The sequence below is a fragment of the Calypte anna genome, chromosome 1 (genome assembly GCF_003957555.1).
Source record: "Calypte anna isolate BGI_N300 chromosome 1, bCalAnn1_v1.p, whole genome shotgun sequence".
Classification (NCBI taxonomy): domain Eukaryota; kingdom Metazoa; phylum Chordata; class Aves; order Apodiformes; family Trochilidae; genus Calypte; species Calypte anna.
Genome location: NC_044244.1, coordinates 63,423,331 through 63,450,921, shown reverse-complemented (window position 1 = coordinate 63,450,921; position 27,591 = coordinate 63,423,331). Strand labels below are relative to the sequence as shown.

Below are 27,591 nucleotides of genomic sequence, written 5' to 3'. Positions count from 1 at the left end.
ACTTTCCTCACTGCCCTAAGGATCTTGAATTCTACAGTCTCATGGTCACTGCAGCTTCGTCTCCCAGTAATTTTCACATCACTCACCATCCTGTCTCTGTTGGTGAGAACAACGTCTAGCAAAGCTTCTTTTCTGGTTGGTTCCTCTATTGTTGGAAGGAGGAATTTGTCATCAATGCACTCAAGGAACTTCTTGGAGTGCTGATGCTTTGCTGTGTTGTCCCTCCAGCAGATGTTGGGGTGATTAAATCCCCCAGGAGGACCATGGTTTGTGAGGGTGAAGCAGCTCCTATCTTTTTATAGAAGTCCTTATCCACTTGGTCATCCTGGTTGGGTGGCCTGCAGCAGACCCCTAGCATGGGGGTCAGTGCACCAAAATGTTCACATCTCCCCAAAAATGAAGTAATTATTGTATTCTCTATCAATACAATTTGTCAGTCAGCCAAAATGTGCACCAAGGTTTTATCCAGGTAACTCTCCTCCCTTCTCCAGACCCACTGGAAATTTTATAAGACATGGTCCACTGACTTCAGAGCAGGATGAGCAAGGTTCAGGATCTGGGTGCAACTATTTATTAATTGCTAAGTGCTGTTTTGTGCTATAGCCACCTGGAAAGTCAGTGAAGGACACACTGGATGCCTGTGTACCTGGGGCCTCGAGAAGCATAGCAAAAGGAGTCACCCAAAAGCCCAGTAAATACAGATCAGCAGGGATGCTGCATGGAAACCCACAGCAATCTGTTACACAGGTTCACACTGCCTGAGGAATGTCCACAGGTGCATGAGTCTTTGTCAGGTATTGTAGCACAAAGAAGTTATGTGAATGAAAAAAGAGTTATACGCCATCATAAAAGTAGTTTTGCTCAATATGAAGGGGTTATGATATGGGGTTAAGTCCTTAACTTGAGTGATTGGCTATATGCCTTACAAAATCAGATTAGAACCTTCACCAGCCTCCCAGGAGCTATTTAGCTCTGCCTGCTTCCTTCGCCCCTGGCAGGCATCAGGCACTGTGATCAAACTGAAGCAGCATCTAGGAATAAAGTTTTTTAACTCCTATTTATGCATATATTCTTCCTTCCCTGATTGCTCAGCAGAAAGAACATGATATTCATGTTTGTACAGGCAGAAACAGATCTCAGCCTGCTGAAATACAGGTAACAGCTTGCAGAAGAAGGCTTGCCTTCCATATTCCACCTGACAGTCATGAGGTGCAGTAGGACGTCAGGTGGGGAAAAAGAGAGATTGGGAGAGACTGGGATAAGATCCTGCACTTACCACCTGCGGGGGGCACCACCTGGTCTAATAGCTTCATGCTGGTGCGTTTCCAGATTTTCTTAATTATTGCTCTCAGCTCTTCGTTGGCTTGCTCCAAGTTACCTGCAGGGTGAAAATCATCAGAGACAGGAATTAAGCAGACCCTGCAGAGGAGCAATTTCATGTCTGGCATGGCAGCCTTCGGAAGAAAATATCATAGCTTTTTCAGTAGTGGAAAGTTTTAGACAAAAAGATGCTCTGACTGTTGCTAAAGCTTCCTGATAGGAAGAGATTTCCACCTAAATATGCAGTCATTCCAGGGTAGGAAGGTGACTGTATTGCTGACTGAAAGTCTGCAACACCCAGAAACAACAGAGTATAGGTGCTATTTTATCCCAAAAAGCAAAAATCTCATCTAACACTTAAAATTTTAATTGAGATCCAGTGAGGTTGAATATGATGAGAAAGGAGGTCAGTTAATGAAAAACTGCAGCCCAGGGAACAGAATTGGTGGTTAAAGATGCATTTAGAAATCTGAAAACCTGGGCCTGCTTGCAGCATTTTCCAAGAATTACCTGTTGCAATCCCTGCCTCCCAGCAGATCTAAAATTGTTTGCATGGTTTGCCTTGTAGTGTCTGCACAGTGCTCTGGCAAGGTACTTCCAGGTATGTGTAAGGCTTTCACTATTTGACTCAGAGGACTGTCCCAGGATATTAGCATTTATTCTCCGAAGAACAGCATAGGCTGTAACAAGCCTTTTATGTAATTGTCTGAACTTAGACTTTACATGTTCCTCCAAGGAGCTCTAAGCTAGATGGGACATTAATCAAGCCACATTACCCTTTTGAGAGTCAGTGAAGCAGACTGGTTTATATCCTTTCCTTCTAGATACCACATTTCCTCCCAAACGACTCACCTTCAATTTTATTTCTTGATTTATCTACATTTGAACCCTTATAATTGAAACTCCCTTCTCTCTCAAGGTGTACAAAACCACTAACTTGTCCTCCTAAAGGTGGTGTTCCTGCAGCTTTTCTTATTGCTCCCCAGCATTAAGGCTCCTCAGTGTGCATGACAGTAGGTCTCTTAATAGGATGCAGTGAAGACAGGGACACCAAGTAACTTGCTGAGGAGGGAACAGGTGGACAGCATCAAAGGCAGAAATCTGACTCAAGAGTGTTAATTCCAAACTACTGCCCTAACCATTTACAGTCCTGCTAAGGCAAGAAAGAGGGTTGAGGCTATCGGTGGCTTCCCAGGAATTCACTGGCATTGTCTCTGAGAGTCTGAGGCTAAAATGGACAAGAAAATTGAGTACTTTTTGGGTCTCTATTTCATAAAACACAAGAATTTCTGCAAGTGTTGTGATTGGCTTTTCCCTCGGGAGAGCCTCCTTGGCTACAGTCAAATTCTGCTTAGCACAACATCCAAGGCCTTAATATAATATTAAAATTTGACTACTTTTATTTTAGCTCAACTGACAGTGCAATCCTGGCACAGTAAATTAAGGTTCTGCTGGTCTCTGCTTTCCCATGCCCACGATGTAATGCAGCCACTCCTGAAGCAGAGGGGTTTAGTTGTGAATCACAGTTAGTTTAGAGCATTACATTAATAAACGAAGACAGGTTTTGGCAAAGGGCCAGTATCTTTGAGTACAGCAGTTTTAAGAATGCAACAAAGAAGACAAGCTGAGCCAAAAATCTTGTCTGCTTTCCACAATTATACTTGCTGCCCTATGCAAAGCTATTAGCAGTGCCTTTTGCTTCTCATCTGTCTTTAGGCTTACAACACCCCTGTCACTAAGTGATGTTAACTCATGCTAATGAAAGCACAGGAGGAGTTTTAGTGAGGCAAAACCCTTGAATCTAAGCTCTTTTGCTTCCCTTGAATTGGAAGCTCAGTGACAACAGCAGTCAAAAAGCAGACCAGCTCTGCATCCAGTTTGCCCTGGGGGAGTCTTCTTCCTTCTCCTGATTGCTGTTTGAGCAGGCATTGATCTAAAACTTTTAACTTTGAGACCACTGATCAATGCTCTGAGATGATACCACAGGAAGCACCAGCTTTCTAGGTAACTGGAAATGCTGTTTTCTAGAAGCTATTATTCCTCCAAACATCTTTACCTTGCTTTTTGTATCATCTGCTGTGTATCAGTAAATGGTATCAATTTGCGAGAGATATCTGTAGTGTTGTATTACAGCTCATCACAATCTGGTGTGAACACCACTCAGATACCTTCATGCTCTTGCAGTCAGCAAGCTTCCTACCTTCTGTCTTGATCCTCAGTGCTGTTCTGACCAATGCAAAGAGAGTGGCATTGAACATAACAGTCCCATCACTGTTCAGTGGCATATTCATGGAGACAAGGCGCTGTGATGTAAGGAGAAGAAAGAGGAAAATCTTCATACTTCAAAAGCACATGAATGTATGGGGCTCTTCTTCATACCCTCATTATGCCATCCAGACCTGCCACCCCTCTTATGTAAGCATCCATGGTCTATGAATTTAGTTAAACAATTATAAAGGTAGTTGTCATATCTACCTGTCATTCCAGACATGCTGTCTTTCTCCTGAGGTTTCTCTCCCATTACTTACTAGATACTCTATTTTCTTCAATGTGGTTATCATTTTCTAACCTTTGTTTTCCCCAGTGGCCTGCAGTGTATTGCTTGGGCAAATATTTCTTCCAGTCTCTAAACCATTTGGATTTTAAATTACACCTTTTTTTCTTTACAAAGAGCAAACTGGTTTCTTCATACCTCATAAGGCACTTGAAAACGTGCCTGTGCTAAAGCTGTGCCTGGTGCAACTGTACATAAACAGAGAGCCAGAATCTTTTTCTTAAGTGACAGGCTTGGGGAAAGGGTATTAGCTGAACATGAAAGTGGGTCTGTTTTATCCAACCATTACCCCTCTCACTTTTAAAACAGGGCTGTCTGCCCTGCAGTAATTCTATAAAGCCATGTAGGACAGACAGTGAGTGCTGAGTATTGTTGGAGTGAAGGAAGCATAAAGGTTATAAACATGTCATTATTCACTATAATGAGAGAGACCTTTACACAGTCAGTGTCTCACAACCAAATAAATGACACATTTTCAGAGAAATACTGTTCATGCCCTTTGTGTACATTAATACCAAGCTCACCTTTCTGTTTAATATATGTCAGTTATTTAAATGAGAATGAGAGAAAACGCTAAGCTTTTGGTGCACTGCTTATTCCAAAAAAAATCTCAGAGATACTTTTCCTTGCCCTGTTATTTCTGTCTGTCCTAATCTGTTTTGGGATGTGTGTTTGATAACACTAACCTATGTGTGATGGATTCTGTGCTTGGCATTTGAGAGCTGTATGTAGTTACCAGGGATGCTCTTCGCAGGCTGGAGAAAGGGGCTGGACGTGTGCTGATGTCCCTGACTAGGTGACAACCCCGCTGCTAGTGGACCCTCCAGCCCTGGCCCAAGTTGTTGCCGCCCAGAGGAGCCCGGGGACCTGAGCAGGGCGGCCGGGGGAGGAGAGAGGTTCAGAGACCTGATGTTTGCAGGCTCTGCAGCCTAGGGAAGGCCCCTTCCCACCGGGATCCCTGCCAGCCCCGGCCGGCGGGCAGCGGAGAGAGAGTCACCCGGGCTGGGCGACAGGCTTGGCTAGGAAATGCCACCGTGGGCTATTTATTTGCTGTCACTCCTAGCCGTCCCCAAGCCGCAGCGTGCCTTACTTTGCAAGCCACCCGGTGAGGGCAGAGCTTCCCGAAGCCCAGGGGGGGCTGGATCCGCCGGAGCAGTGTCACCACGTCCAAGTGTTTTATCCGTCCCCTAAAGAGGAAAAGGAACAGTGAGGGGTGTGTCCTTACAGAGGGGTCACCTGCTGTGGATGCATCCAGAAGCATCGGGGAGATCTTCCCAGCACCACGGATGCCACACCTCCCATAACCCGGGCATAGCTTCAGGGATAATTTCCAACCCCTTTGCATTCTGTGCATTCCTCAGGATTCGCCCAACACTCATCGAGCTCCTAGTAGTAGAGACGACCCAGCTGTAAGTCATACAGAAGTCAATAATTGCAGGAACTGCCCTCAGTGGCTTAAAGGCTGAGTTTTCTTGGTGTCAGAATAGACTGTTTGGGGTTGTCCCCTCCACCACTGACCTCAAAATCTACAGCTGCTTATTTACTTGTTGGTCTTATGGTTACAGCAGGCACAGTGGTGCAAAGGATCCATTTTTTTTCCTCTGGTGCTTTACCTCCCGTATAAATAGCCCTAAGCCACTGTCTTGATACTTGTTTATGCTTTGGGCTGTCACTGGAACCAGCACAGAACAAAGTGCTGAACTTCCTCCACAGCAGCAGTTGGGTTTCTTTTAGGTCCTGTAAATGCAGCTCAAAAGAATTGTCTCATGGAAGGGTGACATCTACCAGAGCCAGAGGTGGGGTTTCCAGCACGGGACATCAACAGGGAAGAGAAAAAAGGAGCTTCCCATTTACAGGATGTCATCTGGACAGAGTGGCTCTTTATTATATAGCTTCAGCCACTGCAGTCTTGCCTTCCAACAAATGCAAAGAGCAGCAGCTGTTTAGTTAACAAACATCATATTTATTAGAATTCTGTGCTTATCCCCTTGTCCATATAAGAAGTCTCTCTGGGCAGTCCCCATGTGTCCTGGTTTGGGCCAGGATAAAGGTGGTTTTCTGTTTCTGTACTTTTGCTTTTAGCTCAGTCCCTTGTAAGTAGTTGCATTTGCTGAAATTAACAGCAAGTTTCTCATGCAGTGTGTGTGCTTTTAGGACTGATAACACTTGATGTTTATAGTTACTGCTAGAGACTGGTATGCAGAGCCAAGGACACAGAGGCCCCACCTGAACCCTCCTTTAGGGAGGAACGGACAAGATAGATGCCAGAATTGACCAAACAGAGTATTCCATCCCATATACGTCACACTCAGTATAAATTTGAGGCATCACGTAGGCCGAGCCAGATCTTTTCCTGCTTCCCTTCCTTCACCCGGCATCCTGGAAGGATCCTGTTCTGTTCATCTGCCTGTGGTCCTGATCCGTGCCAGCCCATATCTGTGTGTTCCTGCCTCCAGTTCCCGACTGCTGCCGACTCCAGGAGTCCAGCCTGGACTTTCCCAGGGCTGCCCTACAGCCTCGGTGGTGACGTGAGAGTTATTGGGGGAAAGGAGGGAGGAATGTGGTTTCCATTTTCCTGTATATTTGTATATATTTAGTAATTTTACCTATTTATCATTACTGTTTCATTAAAGTTGTGTAGTTTAGTTTCCAACCCATAAGTCTCTCTCCCTTATTCTCTCTCCTTTCTCTATCAAGGAGAGACAGATTAATAGAGAGCGTCTGTTATTCGGTTTAATTGCCGGGTCAGTGTTAAACCGTGACACCATGGTTGGGAAAAAGGGTTTCAATGTACGTGTCACTCTGATAATGTGACCCGGCCTCACACACTGCAGAACCTGAGCCCCAAATAATCCTGACACTATGTCTCAAGGAGATCTGATTTTAGTTTATGCCAAGATCCCTTTCCATGCATTTTGCGTTATGAACGGGGCTTTGCAATTACAATTGTCAACTGTACAGTAAAGTCACAGGGATCTAAATACACTTTAAGCCTAAGCATGTGTCAAACAGAGCATATAATACTGAATGTCAGCTAAGCCTTTGTGTGAGTTGTTCTTGTGTAACTTTTAATCCCTGCAGGTCTGCTGATGTGAACAGCCTCCACAGACAATGCATCGCAGCCATGTGAAGATACAGGTTGTGATAGGCCTATATGGCGTATGACAAAAAGGAGATAAGAGCACATCAACTCTACTGTGAGTAGAAAGACAAACAGAACAGTCACACCTCAATATCTCAAACACATGCAGCAATAAACCAGCCCTCTAACCTCCTTTTCTCAGACTCCTGTTGCCAGTCCCTAAACTGTCTAAATCTCACCCAGAAAGTTAAGCACTGTCCTGTCAGTAACACTGAGATTTTTATGTGGTTCTGTACTTTGCTGGCTTATAGATCACCATCAATACCCTGTGAATGTATTTAATTTAAGATTTTTGTAGGAAAAAAAAGTGTTCCTGCAGAAGGAACTTGACACTGCACAGAAAATAAGAGAACAACAACCACAACAACAAAACAAAAAAACCCCACAAAACAAAACAAAAAAAACACAACCCCACACAACAAAAAAACCCCAAGACTGTTCTTCCAAGGAGCTTTGATATCCAGGCTGGTTTACTTACTTGGCTTCAGGGTCATACTCTGCCCAGATCCTTTTAAACTCATCCAGGTGGTGTGGTCCTAAAATGGACCAGTCCCGTGTCAGGTAATCAAAGTTATCCATTATAACAGCTACAAAAAGATTGATGATCTGCAAACAAGGACAGAGATGACTTGGTGGATGAGGCAGGTAACAGCAGACTTTTCTGGGTTCTCCATTTAAGGCCTGGATTTTGACTCATAAAACTAGGAAGTCATTTGGTATGGGTTTTCTGTTTCCCCCTGCCAGCCCTTCAGTTTAATAGGAAGATCCCAAAGACAGGATGTTCTCAGCTGGTCACATTTCTCTCTCTTCCCTACTAAATGGGTGAGGCACAAGTTTGCTGAATTCTTAAACATGCTGCGAGGGGCTTTTAATTTACCTGTGCCTTTGCCCAGCAGAACAGGATAGTGGTGAGATAACCTGGGATTTATCCGCTATAGGCAGTAGGGCTGAGACAAAATTCATTTCTTCTGGCCCAAGACCACAACTTTTAAAACGTTGCTGCTGTTCACTGGGAGTTTTGCACAGATGCCAGCTGCAGAGCATGTGCTGTCGCTCTGAGCAACGCCACATTGCCAACAGCGAGCAGATGCAAGTGGGATATGTGTATTCTCACAGTCATTGCTGCTGGCAGGGGAGGAAAAACCTGCTCAGCAGCCAGAAGGAAGGTAGGAGAGAAAGTGGGAAGTGTGGCTGAGGCGTTGCTAGCCTCAGCACAGCCCACAACACGCTAATTTGGTTTTCTCATTGAGGAGGAGGGGGAAAGAACACTCCTTTGCTGTGCACAAAGGACTGGGAGTGGAAGCAGAGCATCCCCCTGGGCTGGAGGGAGTCGGGCAGGAATGGCAATGACTGAGGTGTCACTGAAAGGGCATGGCTGGGAAAGACCCCATGAGAAGATTTCCCCTCTTTGATATCATTCTTCTGCTGTGTAGGGCTGGTGTCTGGGGAGTGAGGGGCTCAGTCTGACAGAGGGCAGGTTTTGGTTGCTGGGGCAGACTCACCAGGAAGGCACAGAGCATGTAGAAGCTGATGAAATAGAAGACGGCGAAGCTGCTGCCACAGGAGTGATCGGCTTCGGTGGAGTTGGCCGGCTCTGACTCTGGGTCACACTTCTTGTCTGGGAGACATGCCAGCATAATTTCCTGCCAGGCCTCACCAGTGGCACACCTGAGCATGGCAAGGTCAAGGGAAGACAGCATTGACCTTCGATGTGAGAGGGACTGGCACATTAGCAACCTGTTCTTGCTCCCATGAACATTAATGGGAATTTTGCCATTGAGGTCAATTAAAAGCAAGATGGTCAGGCTTTGACATATACTGGCCCACCCTGCTCCTCTTTTTGGCTTTGTTGCCATCATCAGTATATTATTTTTGAACGGTTTTGTATAGTCTGGGTATGGGGCTGTCATGTTCCAACCAGCTGGAGTCATCAAGACGTGTGACATGGCTATGGATCACATAAAAAAGACTCCTTGAAAATGAAGAGAGAGTATTGAATTCGTGCCAGCTGCCCACCCCTTCATCACCCCTCCCTATCCACAACACACATGGCCACAGCTGGAGCAGGATGATGTGCTAAGCTGAGCTGGACATGACCATGTCAAAGCATGAGTAGGAGTTCATGTCCCTTTCCCTGCTAAAAAAAGGTGGAAATCATGCTGACTTGATTTAAAAAAAAAAAAAAAAAAAAAGAAAAAAAGGAGTTTGTGATGCATATCAACATTAGAGAGCCCTGAAAACTGGCTACTTTCCTTCTGAGTGGGAGGACATCCCTCTCTCCCTCTCCAGCACTGAGTGTTGGCCAGTGTCAGCTATCAAGGCACAAGGCTTAATGGGCTGGTTGTTTCATCTGACATAACTCCAGTCTTCCCTGCTAAGGGACAACATGTTTCTACTCACCTCGTCAGCATGACACAGTGGAAGGAGATAAGCTGTGCCCAAGAGCAGGGAAATCATGCTCTCAGATTGATACAACCCAGAGCTGTCAGACACCCACCTGAAAAGCAGCAGCACTGCCTGGGGGAAGGTCTGGAAGTTGTTGTTTCGGTTGATTTCTGTGGTATCATTCAGCGCAATTTTACCGAACACCTGGAAGAAAGCAGAAGTCTTTTCAGTTTAGCCCTGCAAAATTCCCAGAGCCTCTTGTCACCTGTATCCATTGGCCTCACTCTGACTTGAATATTTGGCAGAATCTGCTTCTCTCTTAAAAAATTGTTTCCTCGGGTCTTCATTTTACTGTTACTTCCCTTGTTTGTCACTTTATCACCAGAAAAACACTAATTTTTTAGTGCTTTTTAATTTTTTAGAGGCATCTTCTGTTAAAATAAGACATTCTTCCTTATTTTATATACTGAGTATGTGAAATGGGGTCTTGTTTTAACAGGCATTCATGTGGAGAGCGGGTCCATCTGAAGTAAACAGTAACACAGAAGAAAAGGCTCCTTCCATCATTGCTTATCTGTCTTCAGTAGGGAGAAATAATAGCAAAAGACCAGCAGCTACAAAGCCTTGAGCTTCCAACACTGTGGAGTGCCTTGGAACTTCCCACAACAATGTGAAGTATGTTGCCTTGGATCTGGAGACTGTCCACATGCTGTACCCACACTTGTCACCAGCAGGTGTTTTGGGCCTGCCTCAGAATGCATCGCATTGAAGGTGATTACTAGGTCTGTCCAGAGAAGGATGGCTTACAGCTTCCCTCTATGCCCAAGCAACTGTAGCTGCTTGTTCATCCAGCCACTAGTTCATCCAGCCACAGCATGAATCCTACAACCATCAGCAAACCTTTTTGAGTTTGGCCCAAACCAACCAAACCTTTTTGGGTTTGCCTTCGGATGTGAAGTCCCCACTGCAGGAGAGTTTCAGACTCCTTTGAGAAAGTCTTCTATAGCTTTGGTACTTCTGGGTACCAAGACTGAGAGTTTAACAAACCTTGCCTGGCAGACAGGTCTCTGGCTAGCATAGTCAGCCAGAACTATTTATTCCCTATCGATAGCAATGTGACAGAGATCTCAAGGACTGAGAGCTGCAATCTCATAGCCAAAATGAGCATCAGGAACAGAGCAGCTCTGGGAGAACACAGAGTTTCTTTTCAAGCAAATGTCACTGATAATTAAACCCCAAGAGAAACAACAACCTGGAGAGAAGAGCAGGGACAATGGCAGGGAGGCCATGCCAGGCGGGAGGGAGACTTTCTGCAGGGGTTCCTCATGGATGTGGGGGCCCTCCCCCAGGCCCAGCCACCTCCATGCCAGGGGTTAGCAATGACAGCCCCAGCTGCATTGAGGAGGAGCAGAAGGAGAGTTTAAATGCTCAGAGGCAGTTTGAGCTGAGGCAGCCCATATTTTTCACTTCAGGCAAGCGTAGGCAAGGGAGCTTCCCATGCTGGAAGTCTGATTTTCCTTTTGATCTTGCAGTTTCCTTTAGACATGAGGCACTGGTGGCAGCTACTGCAGGTACTTTGCCCTGGGCACCTATGAGGAGGTGGCCTCTTCAGTCTATGCCTCCTGGGTCATGATATAAGTGGCTTCATCCATAAATATCAGTTTGGGTGTTTCCACTTCAGCATATTAGGTAGTGAGGTTTGAATGCTGTTACGCTCCAAGTCAGAGAAGTAGCTAAAACAAAGTGGCAGATCTCCTTTATGTGGTAAATTCTTATATTTTCATCAGATCTGGTAGCTATTTAATGAGGCGAGGAAGGATTTTCCTTCCCACTTGTCCCTACATGTCAGCAGGTTCAAGAGGGCAGCACAGAAATTGTCTGAGATGCCATTCAGACAAAAAGTGATGATAACAGGTTTGTGGGCTCTAAGCAAAGAAGGAAGATGACAAAAGTTGGCTTTCTCACTTGAAGACAGAAAAGCAGGAGGTGATCTAGTAATCTAGTCCAATGTGAAAGACAGATGTATGGTCTTCAGACTGCTGTTATGATTTAAACAGAGGCTTGAATGTAAGCCAATGCTTGAATATCAGACTTAGAACTAACCAACAGAAAAGGGTATAGATGCACAGAATAAAATATCTAGACTTGACAGTACCGCAATCATTGTAAACCCTGTCTTCATAGCTGCTTGGAAGCCATTTTTAATGCTTTGTGTAGTTTCATAACGCTGCTGTAATATTCTGAAGTGATTTTCTGTATAGCACAGGAAATCCTGGAAGATCTTGGCCATTTGAGCTAGTTAAGTATTAAAGGTAAAACTGGCAAGTTTACAGCATGAGTCGAGCAGACTAAATGGCAGCTGTAATCGCTGGAGGCAATTGAGATAACCTGTGATAATTCAAGGAAAGATTGGCTTTACTTTTCAAACTGGAGCAGGGTAGATGGAGTCTGTGAAAAGATGTAATTATAATAACAGGAAACAAATTAAAACAAGGTCACAGAGGTCAGATGAATTTTCTGTCAGCATTGTGAAACCAAGAAGTCTGTCATGTTTGGAGAACTCTGGAAGCAATTATACCATGCCTTTCTTTACTTTGGTCTCTGGTCTCAGATGGCTGACTTGTCCGAGATCTTTGATTAACACTGAAGTGGAAAGAGAGGTTTAGTCTGAAGAGCAGCCCAGAAAATGAGGCTGGGACTGTCACAGGCTGTGCATATATCACACTCTTTCTTCAATGGTCTGCATGTAACATCGGTTCTTTACATAAATGAATGCTCAAGCTGGTTCCAAGTTAATTTTCTAACTGAACAGGATACTGTATTGATGCATCTTCCCAAAGAACAGGCATAAACACAAAGCATTGGTATGTTGGGTCTGATCTTGTATGTGCCTTCATGGGCATAAATCAAAAGCTGCTCTTTAAGAATCAGTGGAAGTTATGCCAGTGTGAAAGTGATGCAAGAGAAAAACTGGTTTTGTTCAGTGCAGCATGGCCAAAAGCCCACTGAAACGCCTATTTTCAAGTGATAAGTAAGGCAGAAAATCTCCTTTGCCACTGCTGGTGGGTATTCCTTTGGGAGTATGGAAGGCAGTGTTTGCATATTGCATGTTGTGCTGCTTTTGGAAGTGACAAAGGCAGACAATGTTTTCCAACCAAAGGCAGCTGCCACCTGACCTTACTGGGGGAAAATAATCTTGTAAGCCCCTATGACCATACATTGATCTAGTTACTTTACAAGTCTGTTCTTAAAACTCTTAACAGGAAAAGACAAAGTTGACCTCTTCAGCATCATTTACCTGCATCCCGATCACGGCGTAGATGAAGAACAACATCACTATTAAAAGAGCCACGTAGGGGAGAGCCTAGGAATAAAAAAGAAACAAAAGAGAAAACTTTGTGTCCAACGAGTCCTGCACACTGGAGCCTGGTTCATGCTCCTGGATTCGGAAAACTGGTAAGAGCCCAGCCCCAAACGTGGAGTCTGTAATTTGGCCCGGTGGCCACTAGGTGCCTCTCCAGGCCCACATTTGCTTGCCCTCTCCACCACCTGGCTGCTGGCACCCAGCTCAGGCAGGCCCTGACTCTGCTCCCACTCGTGATGGTGTATCTCTTGCTGCCTTCAAGGCAGTCCTGTCCTTGACGTAGTGAGGAAAGCGAGGGCAAAAAAAAAGTGTCTACAGCTGCTTAGCAGGAGGAAAAAACACTCATAACCAGTATTATTCTCGCACTAGTAGCAATGCTTTTTTTCCTGGAGCCAGTCTGGTGAAATAAAAACTGCAACAGCTGCTGGGATCCAAATTCAAGGCTTCTGCTACAATGGCTGCTACCATCCTGAGTACCTAGAGCAGCACCAGCTTTGCTCCCTGATCAGTGTTTGGTATCTGTCATGGTGTCCGCAATACACTGAGTGTCTGTGATCAGATGCTGAAGAGGAAATGCAGGGCCCTGATATGCAGGGCTGCCTCATAAGGAAGAGGCTTGCGCAGCCAGCTGAGTGCCGAGTGCTATGGGTTTCATTTGCCTCCAGCAGGAATCAAGGCCACAGCTTGGGACCTCACAGGCTCAGGCTTTTGAGGAGGAATTTTCTACTCAGTTGCTTTTGAAATATATAGTGCTCAAGCCAGAGATTTCCAGACCTTACTGCAGAGCCAATGGGTGGATGCATTCATCCTGAAAATGCATACAGTCCCTGATCTGGATTTTGAACATCCCATTTCACAGAGCATAAAAAGCCTGCAACATTATTATTTTTTGAAATATAAGATTATTTACACATATTAAGTTTATGTCTACATTCAGCAGCACTTAATACTACAGGAGGAATTGAGGAAAAAAAATCACTGACCACTATGGAGATTTGGCTAAGATCTGCAGAAGTAATCTCAAAGAGATCAGAATATTAAAATAACAAAAACCCAAGCCTTTAAACAATATCTGTAATCATCATCTTGAGATTTGGGGACAGATTCCTTTGTGTTTTATGGGATCAGACAAATCAACATGTACCCCACAATGTCAGTGGAGCTGCACTGGGCTCCAAACATTTTGTGATGATCTAGCTGGGACTTGATACACACATGCCTTAAGAACAGCTCCCGGGATAGTGGCCAGACAGATCTGGGGTGTATAACCCCACCAGTTCTTCTGTCTTTCAAATGGGGATGGGAAAAAGTGTTTTCCCTCCTAGCTGTCTGGCCCTCCACTTTCTTTCCAAGTTCCTTTGCCTATGCTCATCCTGGTTCTCATGCACCTTTCCTACGCATCCCTGCCCCTTATTCCTGGCAGCTCCTTCAACTCCCCACCTCCCATATCCACTCTTCTGCTTCTGTCCTCTTCTGTCTCTACCCTTCCTTGGTGTTACCACTTTGTCCTTGTGATTCCCATGGCCTTGCCTTGCCCTCAGCACCCCTCTCACTTCCTACTCCTCCCACTCACCAGCCTGGGCTCTCTTGCTATCCCTGCAGATGGAAACCCCTCTGAGCATTTTCCCACCACACACTCCTCTGACAGGTGCCCCAAGTTGCATGTGAGGTCTGCCCACCATGCACAGGGCACATGGTTCTTATGATGGGCTCTGAATTCCAGCACAAGTTTGTTGCTCATTAGGCTGCCCCGTGTGAGCAGGGATGTTTCCTGGAAGCCTGTGGGGACAGGGAGAAGAGCCTGTGCCAAAGTCTACAGGGATCCCAGGTTTTGACAGTGGGAGTGGCTGAGTCAAGAGCTCAGCACAGGGACTATTCTTAGCTACCAAAAGAGCCTCTCAGTAGTTGCAAGAGGAGGAGCTTGGAGCAGAGAATACCACGTTATAAATGACTAAAGGCTTTCAAAGAAGAAGACGCTTGCAGAGGTTTTTTTATGTATTATTTTTTTTCCCTTGCTGTGTAAGTTACCTCCCTTGGTACTTTCTCCCATCACCCTAGAACCCTGCCTAAAAGTGACTCTCCAATCAGAGAGATCTGAAGGTCACTGGAGGAAAGTACAAGGCACTCCCTTTCCCATCCATCTCATCCTCTCCAGCCAAGAGCTGTGGCAAGCTGAGCTCAGGATAAGAGCGAGCTATTGCTAAAGAGGCTGGAGGGGCACAGGGGCAAGGGGAGGAGAAGCGCGAACTGGAAAGTGTGACTCTGTCCCATGCATCAGGGGTGACTGAGCTGTGCCATGGGAATCTCATTCCTATGTATTCAGACAAAAGGGTTCCCACTGGAACTGCTCAAATAACAACCTGGAAGTTAGCAACCATGTAAGCAATGGAAAAAAGCTGTTTGAGGCATGTGTCAGAAAACTGCTGTGCAATATTAGATGCTCTGGCAGTCCAGGAGTGTGCAAAATAATGGGTCTTTGCAAGAGCCTGGTGGTCTGGCTACTGAGATCACCTGAGATGTGCCCTGGAAAAGGTCCAAATTGACCTCTGGTGTACATGTTACTTCTGTGGGCAGAGACAGAAGTTGTCTGGAAACAATCCACAGCTCTGCAGGCTTCAGTCCCAGTTTGTGCTGTAGCTAGGAGGTGTAAGTTTTAAATATGGATCAGATCCTTTCCCATTTGGGTCAATACAAATGCTACTGAAGCCTCAGTTTGAGGGATATATGGCTAGTCTTTCAAGACTTGTGTGCTGGACAAGTTCCTTTCATGCTTTCATCCAGTAGTGTATCCTGCATCTTCAGTCATGTTTAGAGCAATATTTTTATCCCTGTGCTGTCTTTCCCTAACACTTTCTCTGGATCTGCCCCAGCTGACACCCATGTTGTACTGGCCCAGTAAACCCAAGTCAGCTAGTTAGTTGTTAAATGCAAGACAATGCTATTCTTCATCTCTAACTAGCATTTTTCTATAAATGGCTAGGTTAGGGGCTGGTTTGGCAGCAGGTTTTCTAGCAATTAACTGTCTCTTGTTGTTTTCTTCAAGAGATGATGTTTCTTACCCAGTCTGGTTTCCTTTGCCTTCCCCCATCTACTCATTTACCTACGACTGAAATGTAACCTCCATCCAGGCTAAAAGCAGGAGCAATTTAATGTCTTGGCATCATTATCAGAGTCAAAGGTGTGGGGCCAAAAAGGTGAAATTCTTCCTGGATAAAAGCCTTTGGGCCATACACCTCTAATACTCACTGAAAAATCCTGAAAACAAGGCTTAAGGGAAACTTAATTGAGGACCAGGCCTTGCCCATAACCTCATATTTGAATAAAGCAGCAGATACAAAATACCGCTAAAATAGGGAAAAAAAAAAAGAAAAAAGAAAAAGAGGAGATTGAAGTGCTACAGACAGGCAGTAATTGAGTTGAACTGAACTATTAAAGATGTTCAGGAAGGTCTCAAGCAATTACTCAAGCTTTAAAGATGAAACTTATACCCAGGCAGTCATCCCCTACAAAGCCCCATTTACTTGATTGTCATTTGTGGCCCGTGTCCCTAGTGCACATAGCTCTGACCAGCTGCCTTTGGGCTCAGGCACTTGGGTACAAACCCTCCCCAAGAGACCACCAAGGGGAAATAAAGGTCTTAGAGATAAATAAAGGAGTACCTGGAAGGACTTGATGAAGGTCCAAAGCAGTGTCCGGATGCCCTCCCCTCGGCTCAGGAGCTTCACAAGACGCATCACACGGAAGAGTCGGAAGAAGGTGATTGAGATGCGAGAGTTTTCCTCTGCATTCTGGAAGCCATTGGCACAGAGGCAGAAGTTACAACAGCATGGGAAGAACAGAGACCCTGGGCCACAGAGGAAGCTATGTCAAGAGCTCACTGCACTGTTCCTTGTCCTGGTACTGCTCTCTGGACTTGCATTGCCTTGGCACCCCAGAAAAGGACTGGGGCAGGTCAAACCTGCACTCTCTCACATGCTCGTGAGGCTACTCTACGGGGGCCATCAGCCTGTCCCTTTGGGTTTCCTGGACTGATGGGATTAGGGATATGTAATGCTATAAATCCCTCCATTACATCTCCTCCTTACACTGGAAAGATGCAATTCTCCTTTGACATAGACACTTTCTCTGTTGACCTGTCTCAGATGCTTTACCCCAGTGAGCACCTCAGGCTCTGGTGAAACTGGTGCCGGACATCAGCCATGGGTTTCTTGCTCTGCTGGGAAACATTAGCAGGTCCCAGGTCTGCTGCGGGGTGTGAAACCCCCCGGGGTGACAGTGTGCACTGCCCCAAGCCCAGGCTACCGGCGTCACTGTCCCCGGGGGCAGCCCTGCGGTCCCTGCGCTGCTCGGGCCGTGCTCCTGGGGGCGGGCCCGTGGCTGCTCGCTGCCCCCGCTGCTCTGCCTTGGGGCCTCTCGTGTTTCTCATGACCCCTTTGTATTTCCCACAGTCTGCACACTGACTTTTGTTTTTTTAAAAACATTTTATTTTGGCTTCACTGCTACTGTTCAAGCGTGCAGCATTTTAAAATAGGCTTTCCTCTGGCCTCTGTTTTTGTTTTTTTTTTCTTTTCTCTCACAGCATCTGCTTTGTCTCTCAGCATTTTCCACTGGGTCTGTAACCAGCTCTGATGCTCCCCAGCCATCACACGTGTGAATCCATCTGAGCACTGCCACAGTGGCAGGTTCACCTGGGCCTCAGCAGAGGACCTACTGCCTGGCTCCAGGGAAGGCAAAGCATAGAAAATGCCATGTTCCCCAGTTAATTAACCTCTTAAAATACTGTGTGAAGCCTGCGGAGCTGGTGGCTTTCACTAGCAGCACTGTGGGAACATGACCTCCTGTCATGGAGGGAGATAACACTGTCGCCCTGCCACTTGACCTACTATGGAGCAAAGAAGTGCACAGAAACCCCCTCTCTGCCCCCTCCCAGGCTACAAAGACCACAGTTTGAGTCGCCTCTGAAAGAGGAACATTTAGGAGGAAGAAACAGTGCAGATCACCCCCGCTGTTAACTACTCACCACTGTGTAAACCAAGAGAGAACAGACCCTTTGGATTTCCTGTCACTGGGCAGCAAAAACAGCAGCTGCTTGACTGTCTGCTCCTGATAAAACCCAAGGCACAGGAACCGCCTGGATGTACATTTCTGGGATTGAATGTCCAGATAGGGATGTGTACCTGTGCTCTGTGTGTGCTCCTGTTTCCAAGCCAAGGCAAGCAGATGGGCGCTCAGCTTTGCTGGCTCTGTCTGGCCCCATTCCCCGGCTCCTATTGTGTAGCCACGGGGTAGACAGGGGCCACATCTGCTTGTTGGTGTGTGCGTGAACTTCCCCGCCTGGAACGCTGAGGGCCCTGTGCAGTAGTTCAGGGTTGCACCCCAGTGAAGTTTGTCTGTCTGTGGTGAGTCAGCAGAGGATTATTTTGTGTGGCTTCCTTCAGTTTGCAGCAAAGGCTGATGCTCGCTGCTGGTGCAGTACCCAGGTGAAAATGATTAGAGGAGCAGGCTGTGTCAAGGAAAAGCTTGAGTGCTCCCTAGACCTCATATAATTCTCATTTTGTGATCTGAACAACATGCTGTAGGCTTCAGTGAATTGGAGGGCATTGCTCTGAGGTCAAGGAGGAAAAGCAGTCTCCAAGTAATCAAACATTGTGGCATCCAGTGCTCTCAACACTATAATCCCAGAGGGCTAAATACCTCTTCCAGTCCTACACAAGTCCTATGGCCTCCCTTTCTCTTTGTCTAAGAAGCTAAATTGCAATACCATTTGAAAGAGGGTTGATGTCTAAAGTTGCGTGGACAACAGTACTGTTGTGGTTGTGACCAAAACAAAAAAATAGAAGTGTTTTCCTATTCTGCCTGCTGCTGCTTTTGTTGGTTTGGCCATTTGCATGGCATCAAGTTGGGACTTGGGTCTGAACAAAGGTTTTAGCATTCCGTTGTCTTTTGTTCCTTAGAGGAGGCAGCTGCTTTGGCAGAAAATTATCCCTGTCCTCCTAGTGTCCTGGAGCAGGCAAAGTCTAAGCAGTGGATAAAACAGAACAGATTGCTCCCTGACGCAAATCTGCAATTTACTGGCAGCAAAGCACTTAGCTGAAAACACTCAGTGATGCCTCAGGAGATTATGGTCATTTTAAGACTAGGTGGCTACAGATTAGCTGGTGCTTGAGTAGCCATGACTGCTTTCTCCTGGCTTTCATCCAGCTTTTTGAAGGCATATCCTTGCCAGAGGAGGGAGGTTCTGCAAAGTGGCTGGATCAAGAGACTGGAGTTACTGCAACTCTGTTGGGGTGGTGTGGGAACTGTCTTGTACAGCAAGGTAGCAGAGTTTGTGTGCACCATTGCATGACTTTTTTTTTTTTTTTTTTTTTTTCCTGCAAACTATGAGCTCAAATGCTACAGTGAATCACCTCATTGAAGAGGAACTTCAGAGTCTTAATATTTTCTGGTCTGGAGTGACATGAAGTCACATTGAAAACTCATTCAAGTGTCATGTTGATAGTGATGCAGTTGTTTGCTAACAAGAAATCTTACTAGGTCTCGTTCTCTCTTGGTGATTCATTAGAAGGCAGAACAACAGTTAACTTGACCAAAGGAAAGCTCAGGATGCACAAGAAATACACATGTGCAGCATATTCACAGCTCATGTGAACACCAGACTCACACCAATACATGACATGGCAGCTTCATGCACAAATAACTAGGCTGGGCTTGGAGAGAGAACTCGTGATCACAGGTAAGAGAAAAAAGGAGTGTGTTAGAAAGAGTGTCACAGAAGCTGGGAGGGTGGTCTGTATTTTCAATCTTACCATAGAGGAAGAACATTGGGTATGTTCAGCTGGCTTTAAAGAAAGGCAGACAGAAATAAGCTGTAATAAGTCTCCAAACAAGAGCCCTAGCAAACCAGGTCTTGGCTAACACAGGAGCAACAAAATGGCAGAAGAGGGCAAAAGGGAGTTTGAAAGAAATGCACAAGAGGCTGGGCTTATTCCCTAGGATGCCCAGGATCAAAGCTGGTCATGGCAGAAGTAGGTACAACCCCCGTTGAATTTGGTGTAAGCTGTACCCACTACCACCACATGTGAATTGCGCCCATTATCTCCTTGGGTGCTAGACACTGTGCCATCCAGAGGGTGGAGGTACAAATATTGTTAAAATGTTTCTTGTGTCACTACAAACAAATTCAATTCGAGGGGCTGATGTAGCTCCCCAGCTCCGATCCAGGCCATGTCTGCACAGGGACCAGCCAGCTTCTAGTGCATCAGTTTGTTTTTTAAACCCATAATATCCCAGTGCTAAAGGAACATTTCCTATTTATACATCCAAATTCCCTCACACATAGTTCTAGGTGATAACATTGTTACTAAAACAACAGGTTGGGCCCTCTGATCAGCTCTTGGCAATCCTACAACACCTACCGCCATCTCTGGAAGGTGGGTTGGTAAAGCTGGTCAGCTTGCTGTACCTTCACCCACCTCACAGCAGAACTCCAGGGACCCAATGGATGTGCCCTTGGGGGCCAAGCTGAGCTGAGCCAAGTCCTGGTCATGTCTGGAAGAGTCTGGTTGCTGCAAATACTCCGCCTGACATCCCTTGATTAACTCCTGTGGCTATTTCCAATACTGAGAACAGTTCTAAAAACTACCCAAGGCTGCAAATACCCGTAGGTGTAAGAAGCAGAATTGAAAATTGAATAAACCCTGCTTTACTGGGAATTCTTCAGTTCAATAGTAACATAATCCTTCAGGCCTAACCTCTACTATATGTCCCATATGCCAAGCCTGTCTGTCATTGCTTCTGTGACTACATTAGCAAAGCTGGAATTTATGTATTTCTTCTCCTGCCAATGGCAGAATTCACCTCTAGTGCTACAGAGGACTCCTGCAGCATGCTCCTGGTCTTGAGGGACACTGCAGTAAACAAAATACTGGTGTATTACCTGAATAAAAACTGCAGTTTGTATGAACAGTGATAAAGGCAAATGATAACAGTTAAAAACCCAAGGTACATCTAATCATAAAATAGAGTCTTTGGGGTTAACTCATTGGTTTGGTAGAATCAGATTGCATTGCTTTTTCCCTACTCTTTCACAGGTTTGCTCTTCTGTTTCTTTTTTTTTCAGATCACATACGGGCAAATGGTGTCTTGAATATCAAATAAAGGAGTAGTCCCCATTAGAGACGTTTTTCACAGATCAGGTTAGATTTTGATTTTGTGTTGATGGGCAAATATCTCCTTTCCAGCAGAGTTCTCTATCCATCCCCCCCCTCCCTCTTTCCTCCTTCTAGCTTTGCAAATCATATTTTCTAACATTAGATGGACCCTTATTCTGCTAGAGGATGCATTTCTGGTAGAAGGTACAAAGCCCCTTCAAACTAACTGAAGGAAGCCCAAAAATTTTCGGCATCTTTCCAGGATTCTCCATCTTCCCTGGCTGATCATGTTGGTGCACCTGTGATTGACTGGATGAAGAAACCTTGTAAATTACTGTGGAATATTATGCCCTAATTACCATTTTGATAGTGTGTTTCATTGGGAAGTGCAAGTAATAGTAATGTAGCAGAGTAAAAAAATCTGTACAAAAGGATATGACTATATAGGGCACTGTGGATATGGGACACTCAACTTGGAGGAGCTGGCATCACATTGAAAAATTAGAAACCAAAGGTTGTGATTATCTTTGGCAATGATAAGAAACAGAAGTAGAGCTTTTCTCTTCTGTTATTCCCTGAGTTAACTGGCCTGTGTTTTAAGATGGAGTCAAATATGTAGCAAATTATATCACTGCCTACAGCAAAGGCTCAAAAGCAGCACAGAAGTTTCTGTTAACTCTGGCAGGTGGTATTTGTACAAACTACAGCACTATGGGCTGATGTTCCTGATATACTTGTGCATACAGTATTTTTTGTGTAATGATATGAGGGGGAAATCAGCCCCCAGCTGCAGGCTGCTGAATATATTTTTATATGCACGAAAGTTTCAGAGAGGACCTAAATCCTACCATTTTCCACCTGTGCCACAGATATCTGAGAACCTGTTGCCGGGACTTCCACATGTGGCCATCCCTAACTATAAGGCTGAGAAAGCTAGTGCTAGATTTTCTGATAATTTCAGCCTCCCAAGAGATCCCAATTTTAGGACAAGGACAGGCACTCGACAGCTGAGATTGTAGTAGCCACATCAGTTGTTCCCAGAGATGGAGGCATGGTGATAGGTACTTGGAATGAAGTGTCTAATGCTTGTCTGAAGTGGGCAGGATTTAATTTCTACAGATCTCAGAGCAATGTACAAAAGTAAATCCTCATCTGTCTAATGGCTTTCAGGGAACTTTTGGAGAAGTTACCCCACTTCAGAGAAGGCACCTTTGGCTGTCGATTGGGGCACAACAGCACATGCATAACTGAATGAAAAAAGGCAACAACGATAATTGCCAGATCAGTCAAGCCATGAGCCATTTCCATCACAGAGAAAAGGGACCTGAAGTATAAACCACAAACAAATTTAGGGGTATATTTAGAATGATGTAGAAGGGAACCTGCAATCTAAGAATGCGAAGAGAAATACCAGAGGCAGGATGCATCTGTATAAAGACACTCAGTGAGGATGAGTCCAATGAAAATGCTTAGACTATTTTTTTTTCTCTTCTCTTGATGTCACCATATCTAAAAAGGTAATAGAAATGCTAAGGAGCAGAAGAGGTCAAGAAACAGAAAAGCAGGTTCTAGAAGCCAAAGTAAAGATTCAGAAAGATAGAAACTGAGGTATTCCTGGAGCATGTCTGAAAACCTTCTCAGAATATTGTTGCCTGCATAGATCTAATTTTAATTATTTTCAATCTGTATTAGAGCACCAAAATCTTAAACAGACACATTGCTAGAGACACTTCTAACCTGTGTGTGTCCTTAAAGCCTCTAGAGGCATAAAAGTGGAAGGCACAGCTTATGCTCATCGTGAATTTAGGATCCCAAGTTAGTCAGTCACTGGGAAAGAAAGTTTATTCAATGAAGAGGTACTTAAAACCTCAGAGACCACAGCATCAAATAAAGTGATGGTACTGTGTCCCTGCTAATCTTGTTCTTCCTGGGCAAGTGGGAATGAGGCTTACCGGCAGCTATTTGCAAGGAACATACCACCTCTATCAGAGTCTCTGGAACCTCCAAGCTGATCTATATATCAAACTTAATGTCTGATCTTGCCAACACAGGTTGTGTTTCTTGGTTTCCAAGTCTAGATTATAGCATGAATGCTTTGACAGATAGAAGAGTACAGAATTTGTACTCCAGTAGAATCAGCTTCAGTGTTTGAAGGGAAATGTGGAACAGTCAATATCATACAATGTTTATGCTGTTAATGTAATCCATTTTAAAATTCTGAGGCTTGCCACTTCAGAGCTGTAGAGACAAGGAAAAATATGAAAAGACTAAAGATGTTTCACTGTCATGATAGTATCAAAGACCTCTGAAATATTCATGGCTTAGAATATCTTCTGGGCATGTAAAGATTTGGATCTTTTTTCTACACAGGTTGCACTGAAGATGAGGTCAGTTCCTCAGAGGATCTAATATCTGCTTGGAAGTCCAAACTGATATTTTCCTGGTGTATGAAGAATAAAATTTCCCTGGTCATAGTTTTCTAACAATTCTTCTTCCATTCACAGAGAGGAGTCTCTTTTTGCAAGACAGCATCCAACTTTTATGTCGTGGAGGGCTCTGATTTGGCTTGATCCGGGGAACATTCAAGCAGCTGAATGCACAGTGTTATTGTTGCTTTATTAGTCAGAGCTGTCTCAGTCAATGCAGTGGTACAGTGGCAGCCCTCTAATTTTGTATGGTATCCCTAGGTTTGAAGAGGTGAGAGGAAATCTGTGTTCGATACTTCATCACCGTAATATGACAGAGTATCTTCACATTTCTCAAGAAAACAAATGATCAGATGCTTATTTTGCCTTTTGTGGCAAACAATCGGTAATGACATTTCTCAGTGGAGGCCAACAGGGCTTGTGGATGAAGCTCTTAGGAGACCACTTGCAGTTGTGGGTGTTGGTGATGGATGTCTAGTAAGACGTTTCCTTGATTGCTGTTGACATTTAGTGAATGAAAAGTTACCCATGAAGATGCCATATCTGTTGGAAACTTGTCCAGTAGTTCATTAGCTTTTTCCTGTGAAGGGGTGATAGTTGTTCACTTCTTGCTTTTTTTTCTGCTCATTGCAGGAAGGATACTTCTGAGGCTCTGAATTGTTCGCCTGAGCATGTTGTAGTGCTGTGTAGCTCCTTTGCAGTTCTAGGATAATCAATCTTTTCTATCTCAAACTTTGGATCTAGAGGTACTCCAAGGGTCCTGCCTATTTTAGCCATACTGCATCTCTGACCTTCTTGGAAACAATATTAAGGGTGGAAAGAGTTATTCTAGGAAAAAGAACTCACTATGCAAACACAGGGAAGATTTTGAAGAGAATTAAAAGCAGTTCTGTTAAGGGATACCAGACAAGCAACAGTGATTTGATTTTGTTGCTACAAGGAGTGAAAAAGAACTGATGGGCTTTTTCAGCTGCTCAGCCACTTCATCTTGACTGGATGTAGAAGACACAAGGCAATGTCAAGCCAAAAACACTACTGTTCTTGAGATTTTTCTTTCACATATGTGGGTCACACTGAGATGGGATCCGCAAGGACATGAACTTTACGAACAACAAGAATGTACTAGAGAATAGAAGAAAAGGATGTTTAGAATTTATCAATGATAAAAGAGAAGACATTAGACTTGTGTGTTTGTAGCATCAAAAGTCTGAAGTGACCTCAGGAAGCTGGCTGAGTAACAAAGGAGAGCTGGAAAAAGTCAGGGTTTCAAATCAACCTGGCTGCTGGCAGGTAATATCCAGCCATTACACCAGGGAGTTACCACAACTCCCTCCAGAGTCCTCTGTCTGCAGCTGCTGTGTGTGGTTTTAATAACAAGAACTCTAGGGATAATCCACCTGCCACCAAAGTCTGTGAGGTTATAAGACCAGGCAGAAATGTACCTGGCATTTCTCTGACAGGAAATAATACTGAATTGCAGATGGCATAATTCTCAATTCCTACAACCTTACAGTGAAATCAAATTATTAGGGGGAAAAAAAAAAAAAAAAAGCACCAGACAAGCTGCTCAAGCTCTGGATTCTTCCAGTAAGTGTGCACCCCTTTGAGAGTGTCTGGAAATGCTTTGAATACAAGTAGCCAGAATTATTTAGTTTTCCTACAAGAATATCTTCTGTTAGAGGAATGCTGATGCTGAAAGTTAAATATTTTGTAGAAACATGTCAATTTTGAAATTTTTTTCCAGAAACATAAGATTGAAATACCACATTTTGTCCTTGCACATTTCAATTTGAGCCTTCATTTGCATCAGAAATGTTATGTAAATGCAAAAAGGATCAAGCTCAGACAAAACTATTTTTGCCTTACTTAAGCAAATATTTTTAGTTTTCCTCAATTATTTCTGTTGGAATGATCTTTGGTTTGGTTTTAATGCCTATTTTAATGCCTAAGGGCTCCATCTTACAGGAAAAGAGGGAATCCAGGTGTTTGATATTGCCTTCACATGGGCAAATCGTGAACACTTTGCTGATTTCCCTGGAAAAAGCCCTGACTTGCTCCAGTGCAACGTAACATGGTAAGCATCAGACAGCATTGCAGAAGAGTCTGATATCTCTTGCACTAGATAATTTAATTTTTATTAGTTATTTTTATTATAATTTATTTTATAAATTATTCCCAAATTTATAAGGAAAATTAGGAAAAATGTGACACCTGCAATGAGGTTTGCCATTACATTTGTGTCTGCACTGACTCTTGTGGGTAAATAGACACTGAGTGCCAGCTCACACAAATGCAATATATATATATGTCTATACTTCACATAGATTCCACATGATCCCATATGTCATAGGAAATATTAGCATATCTGTATGCAACAAAAGCCTATTTCAAATACAGTTAGTAGGGTCAAGGTAACTTTTAAAGCAAATGAGTCCTACAGCTATAATTTTTCCCCTTCATTTCCTATGTATTCTAAGATTTTGAAATTGTAGAGCTTGCTTTTCTAATTAGCTCCAAATATGCAAATCATACCAATTTGTGTAGCTTATTAATTAATTTCATATATATATATATATGCATATCCATGAAATTGGCAGACAGTAATCTTACAGTTCCCAGTGCTTAAGGTAAATATAAGGAGAGTCAATTGCTTTAATTTGGTTATGCAGATTACCCTAGATTGACAATTACTGGGCAGTTGAAAAAAGAGTAATTTTTTACAGAGCTGAAAACTATTTTTTCTCATGACTTTCAGAAAAGCAGAACAATTGGTAAAATATATCTATGCAAATTATTCTTAATTTTCAGAATGTTTTAATAATCCTTCTCATTAGTTCTGGATTAATGATGAGTTCAAATCTTATGGTAATCAAGCCTGAGGGCTCCTGAGAAGCAAGTAGATATCAAACACTATTAGAGGTGTAGTGCTCATCTTAGGTACAACTACTGGCCTGACTTGGAGAGGCAGGTGCAGATTATCTGTGTTTTATTTTATGTGCTTTATGGAACAGGTCACCAAAAAAAGCCCTAGAATATCTGGACAGGAGGTGTCTGAAGATGAACCAAGCCATAAAAAGAAATATAGAAAGGTTACTTGTGTGTTGGACCTTTTACTTTTGTTTTAAAGGTGGAATAACTTTAAGGATTTTCCAGTTTGAGTATCATCTTAGGAGAGGTTTTGTTGAACATCTCTGCTGGAAGACATGTGACAGAGTGGCCTTTTTCATTCAGCTCGCCTTTTCACTTATCAGTTCTTAATTCACAGGGCAAGGGCACCCAAGAGAGGTAACCAGGCTGTTCCAACCCAGAGCAGACTCAGGGGATGGCCCCAGGAATAGATCAGACCACTAAGGAGGATGGAGCACAAGTCAGTGTGAAAATTAAGAGTGCCCAGGTCTCCAGTTTCCCTCAGCTCTATTGCAATCAATGCCAATGGTTTCCTCATTGCTGTTCTTGCGTGGTCCAGTGGGCCTCACTGTCTTTCCCATGGTAAACTTAATATGACTTTTAAACACCCAGCAGTGTAATTATCACTGTTCTGCAAAGGGCAGTCTTCTTTTCCTCTGCCTCTTTAGGAAGATTTATATTCTCTCTTACATTGGTCATCTCTTCTCTTTTTGTTTTACTTTTTTTTCTTTTTTTTTTTTTTCATTGCCTAGGAGGCAGGGATGGAGGTAGAGAAATGTGTGGGTCTGGTTTTCGAAAAGGAGCACATCTTGGATGTAGTTTTGACTCACTCTTAATGACAGTTTTTCTCAGATCCAGGATCCCCCATTCCAAACACCCAGATAAATCCACCATCTTGATTTCTTATCTGTAGCAGTGTTGAGAAAGCACAGGTGCTCTGGAGGGCCACAAGTAGAGATGGCTTGTCCTGCTAAGGTTCTTGAGTTCTAAGACTGTGCCACTGATTTTGATCTTGAAATGAAAGAGACTGTTCAAAGCATTCATACCTGTCTTGGTTACTTTAAAGACATGCTGGTGTGTACACTGTATATTTTTCCTTTCACTTGTCACCTCACAGCCTGTCTTGAAAAGCATAAGAGCAACAGAGTTCTTCTGCAAGATGAATTTCCTGAGCCATAAGTAGGCAGGAACTTTCCTTGTCTCTAGCACCTTGCAATGCTTCATTAATACTGAGAGGGTGACTATCATCTACTGGTTTGGTATTCCCTAGGGGCTGATGATTTGAGGAATTAAGCCAACTGCCAGAAGCACGTCCTTCTTCTATCATGGTTGTGTTAGTCTTC

At 44.1% G+C, this 27,591-nt stretch overlaps 1 protein-coding gene across 1 annotated transcript in view; it reads right to left on the bottom strand.

Annotated features, from left to right (window-relative positions):
* Nucleotides 1-27,591, bottom strand: part of CACNA1C (calcium voltage-gated channel subunit alpha1 C) — a 476,353-nt gene that overhangs the window by 15,686 nt on the left and 433,076 nt on the right. Inside the window, exons 31-39 of the mRNA XM_030469435.1 lie at nt 19,572-19,604; nt 16,425-16,553; nt 12,700-12,765; nt 9,514-9,605; nt 8,519-8,684; nt 7,495-7,622; nt 4,965-5,061; nt 3,521-3,623; nt 1,277-1,378 (exon numbers count right to left, since the gene is read on the bottom strand). Coding sequence (XP_030325295.1) covers nt 1,277-1,378; nt 3,521-3,623; nt 4,965-5,061; nt 7,495-7,622; nt 8,519-8,684; nt 9,514-9,605; nt 12,700-12,765; nt 16,425-16,553; nt 19,572-19,604 — 916 coding nt within the window. The remainder of the gene's footprint in view (nt 1-1,276; nt 1,379-3,520; nt 3,624-4,964; nt 5,062-7,494; nt 7,623-8,518; nt 8,685-9,513; nt 9,606-12,699; nt 12,766-16,424; nt 16,554-19,571; nt 19,605-27,591) is intronic.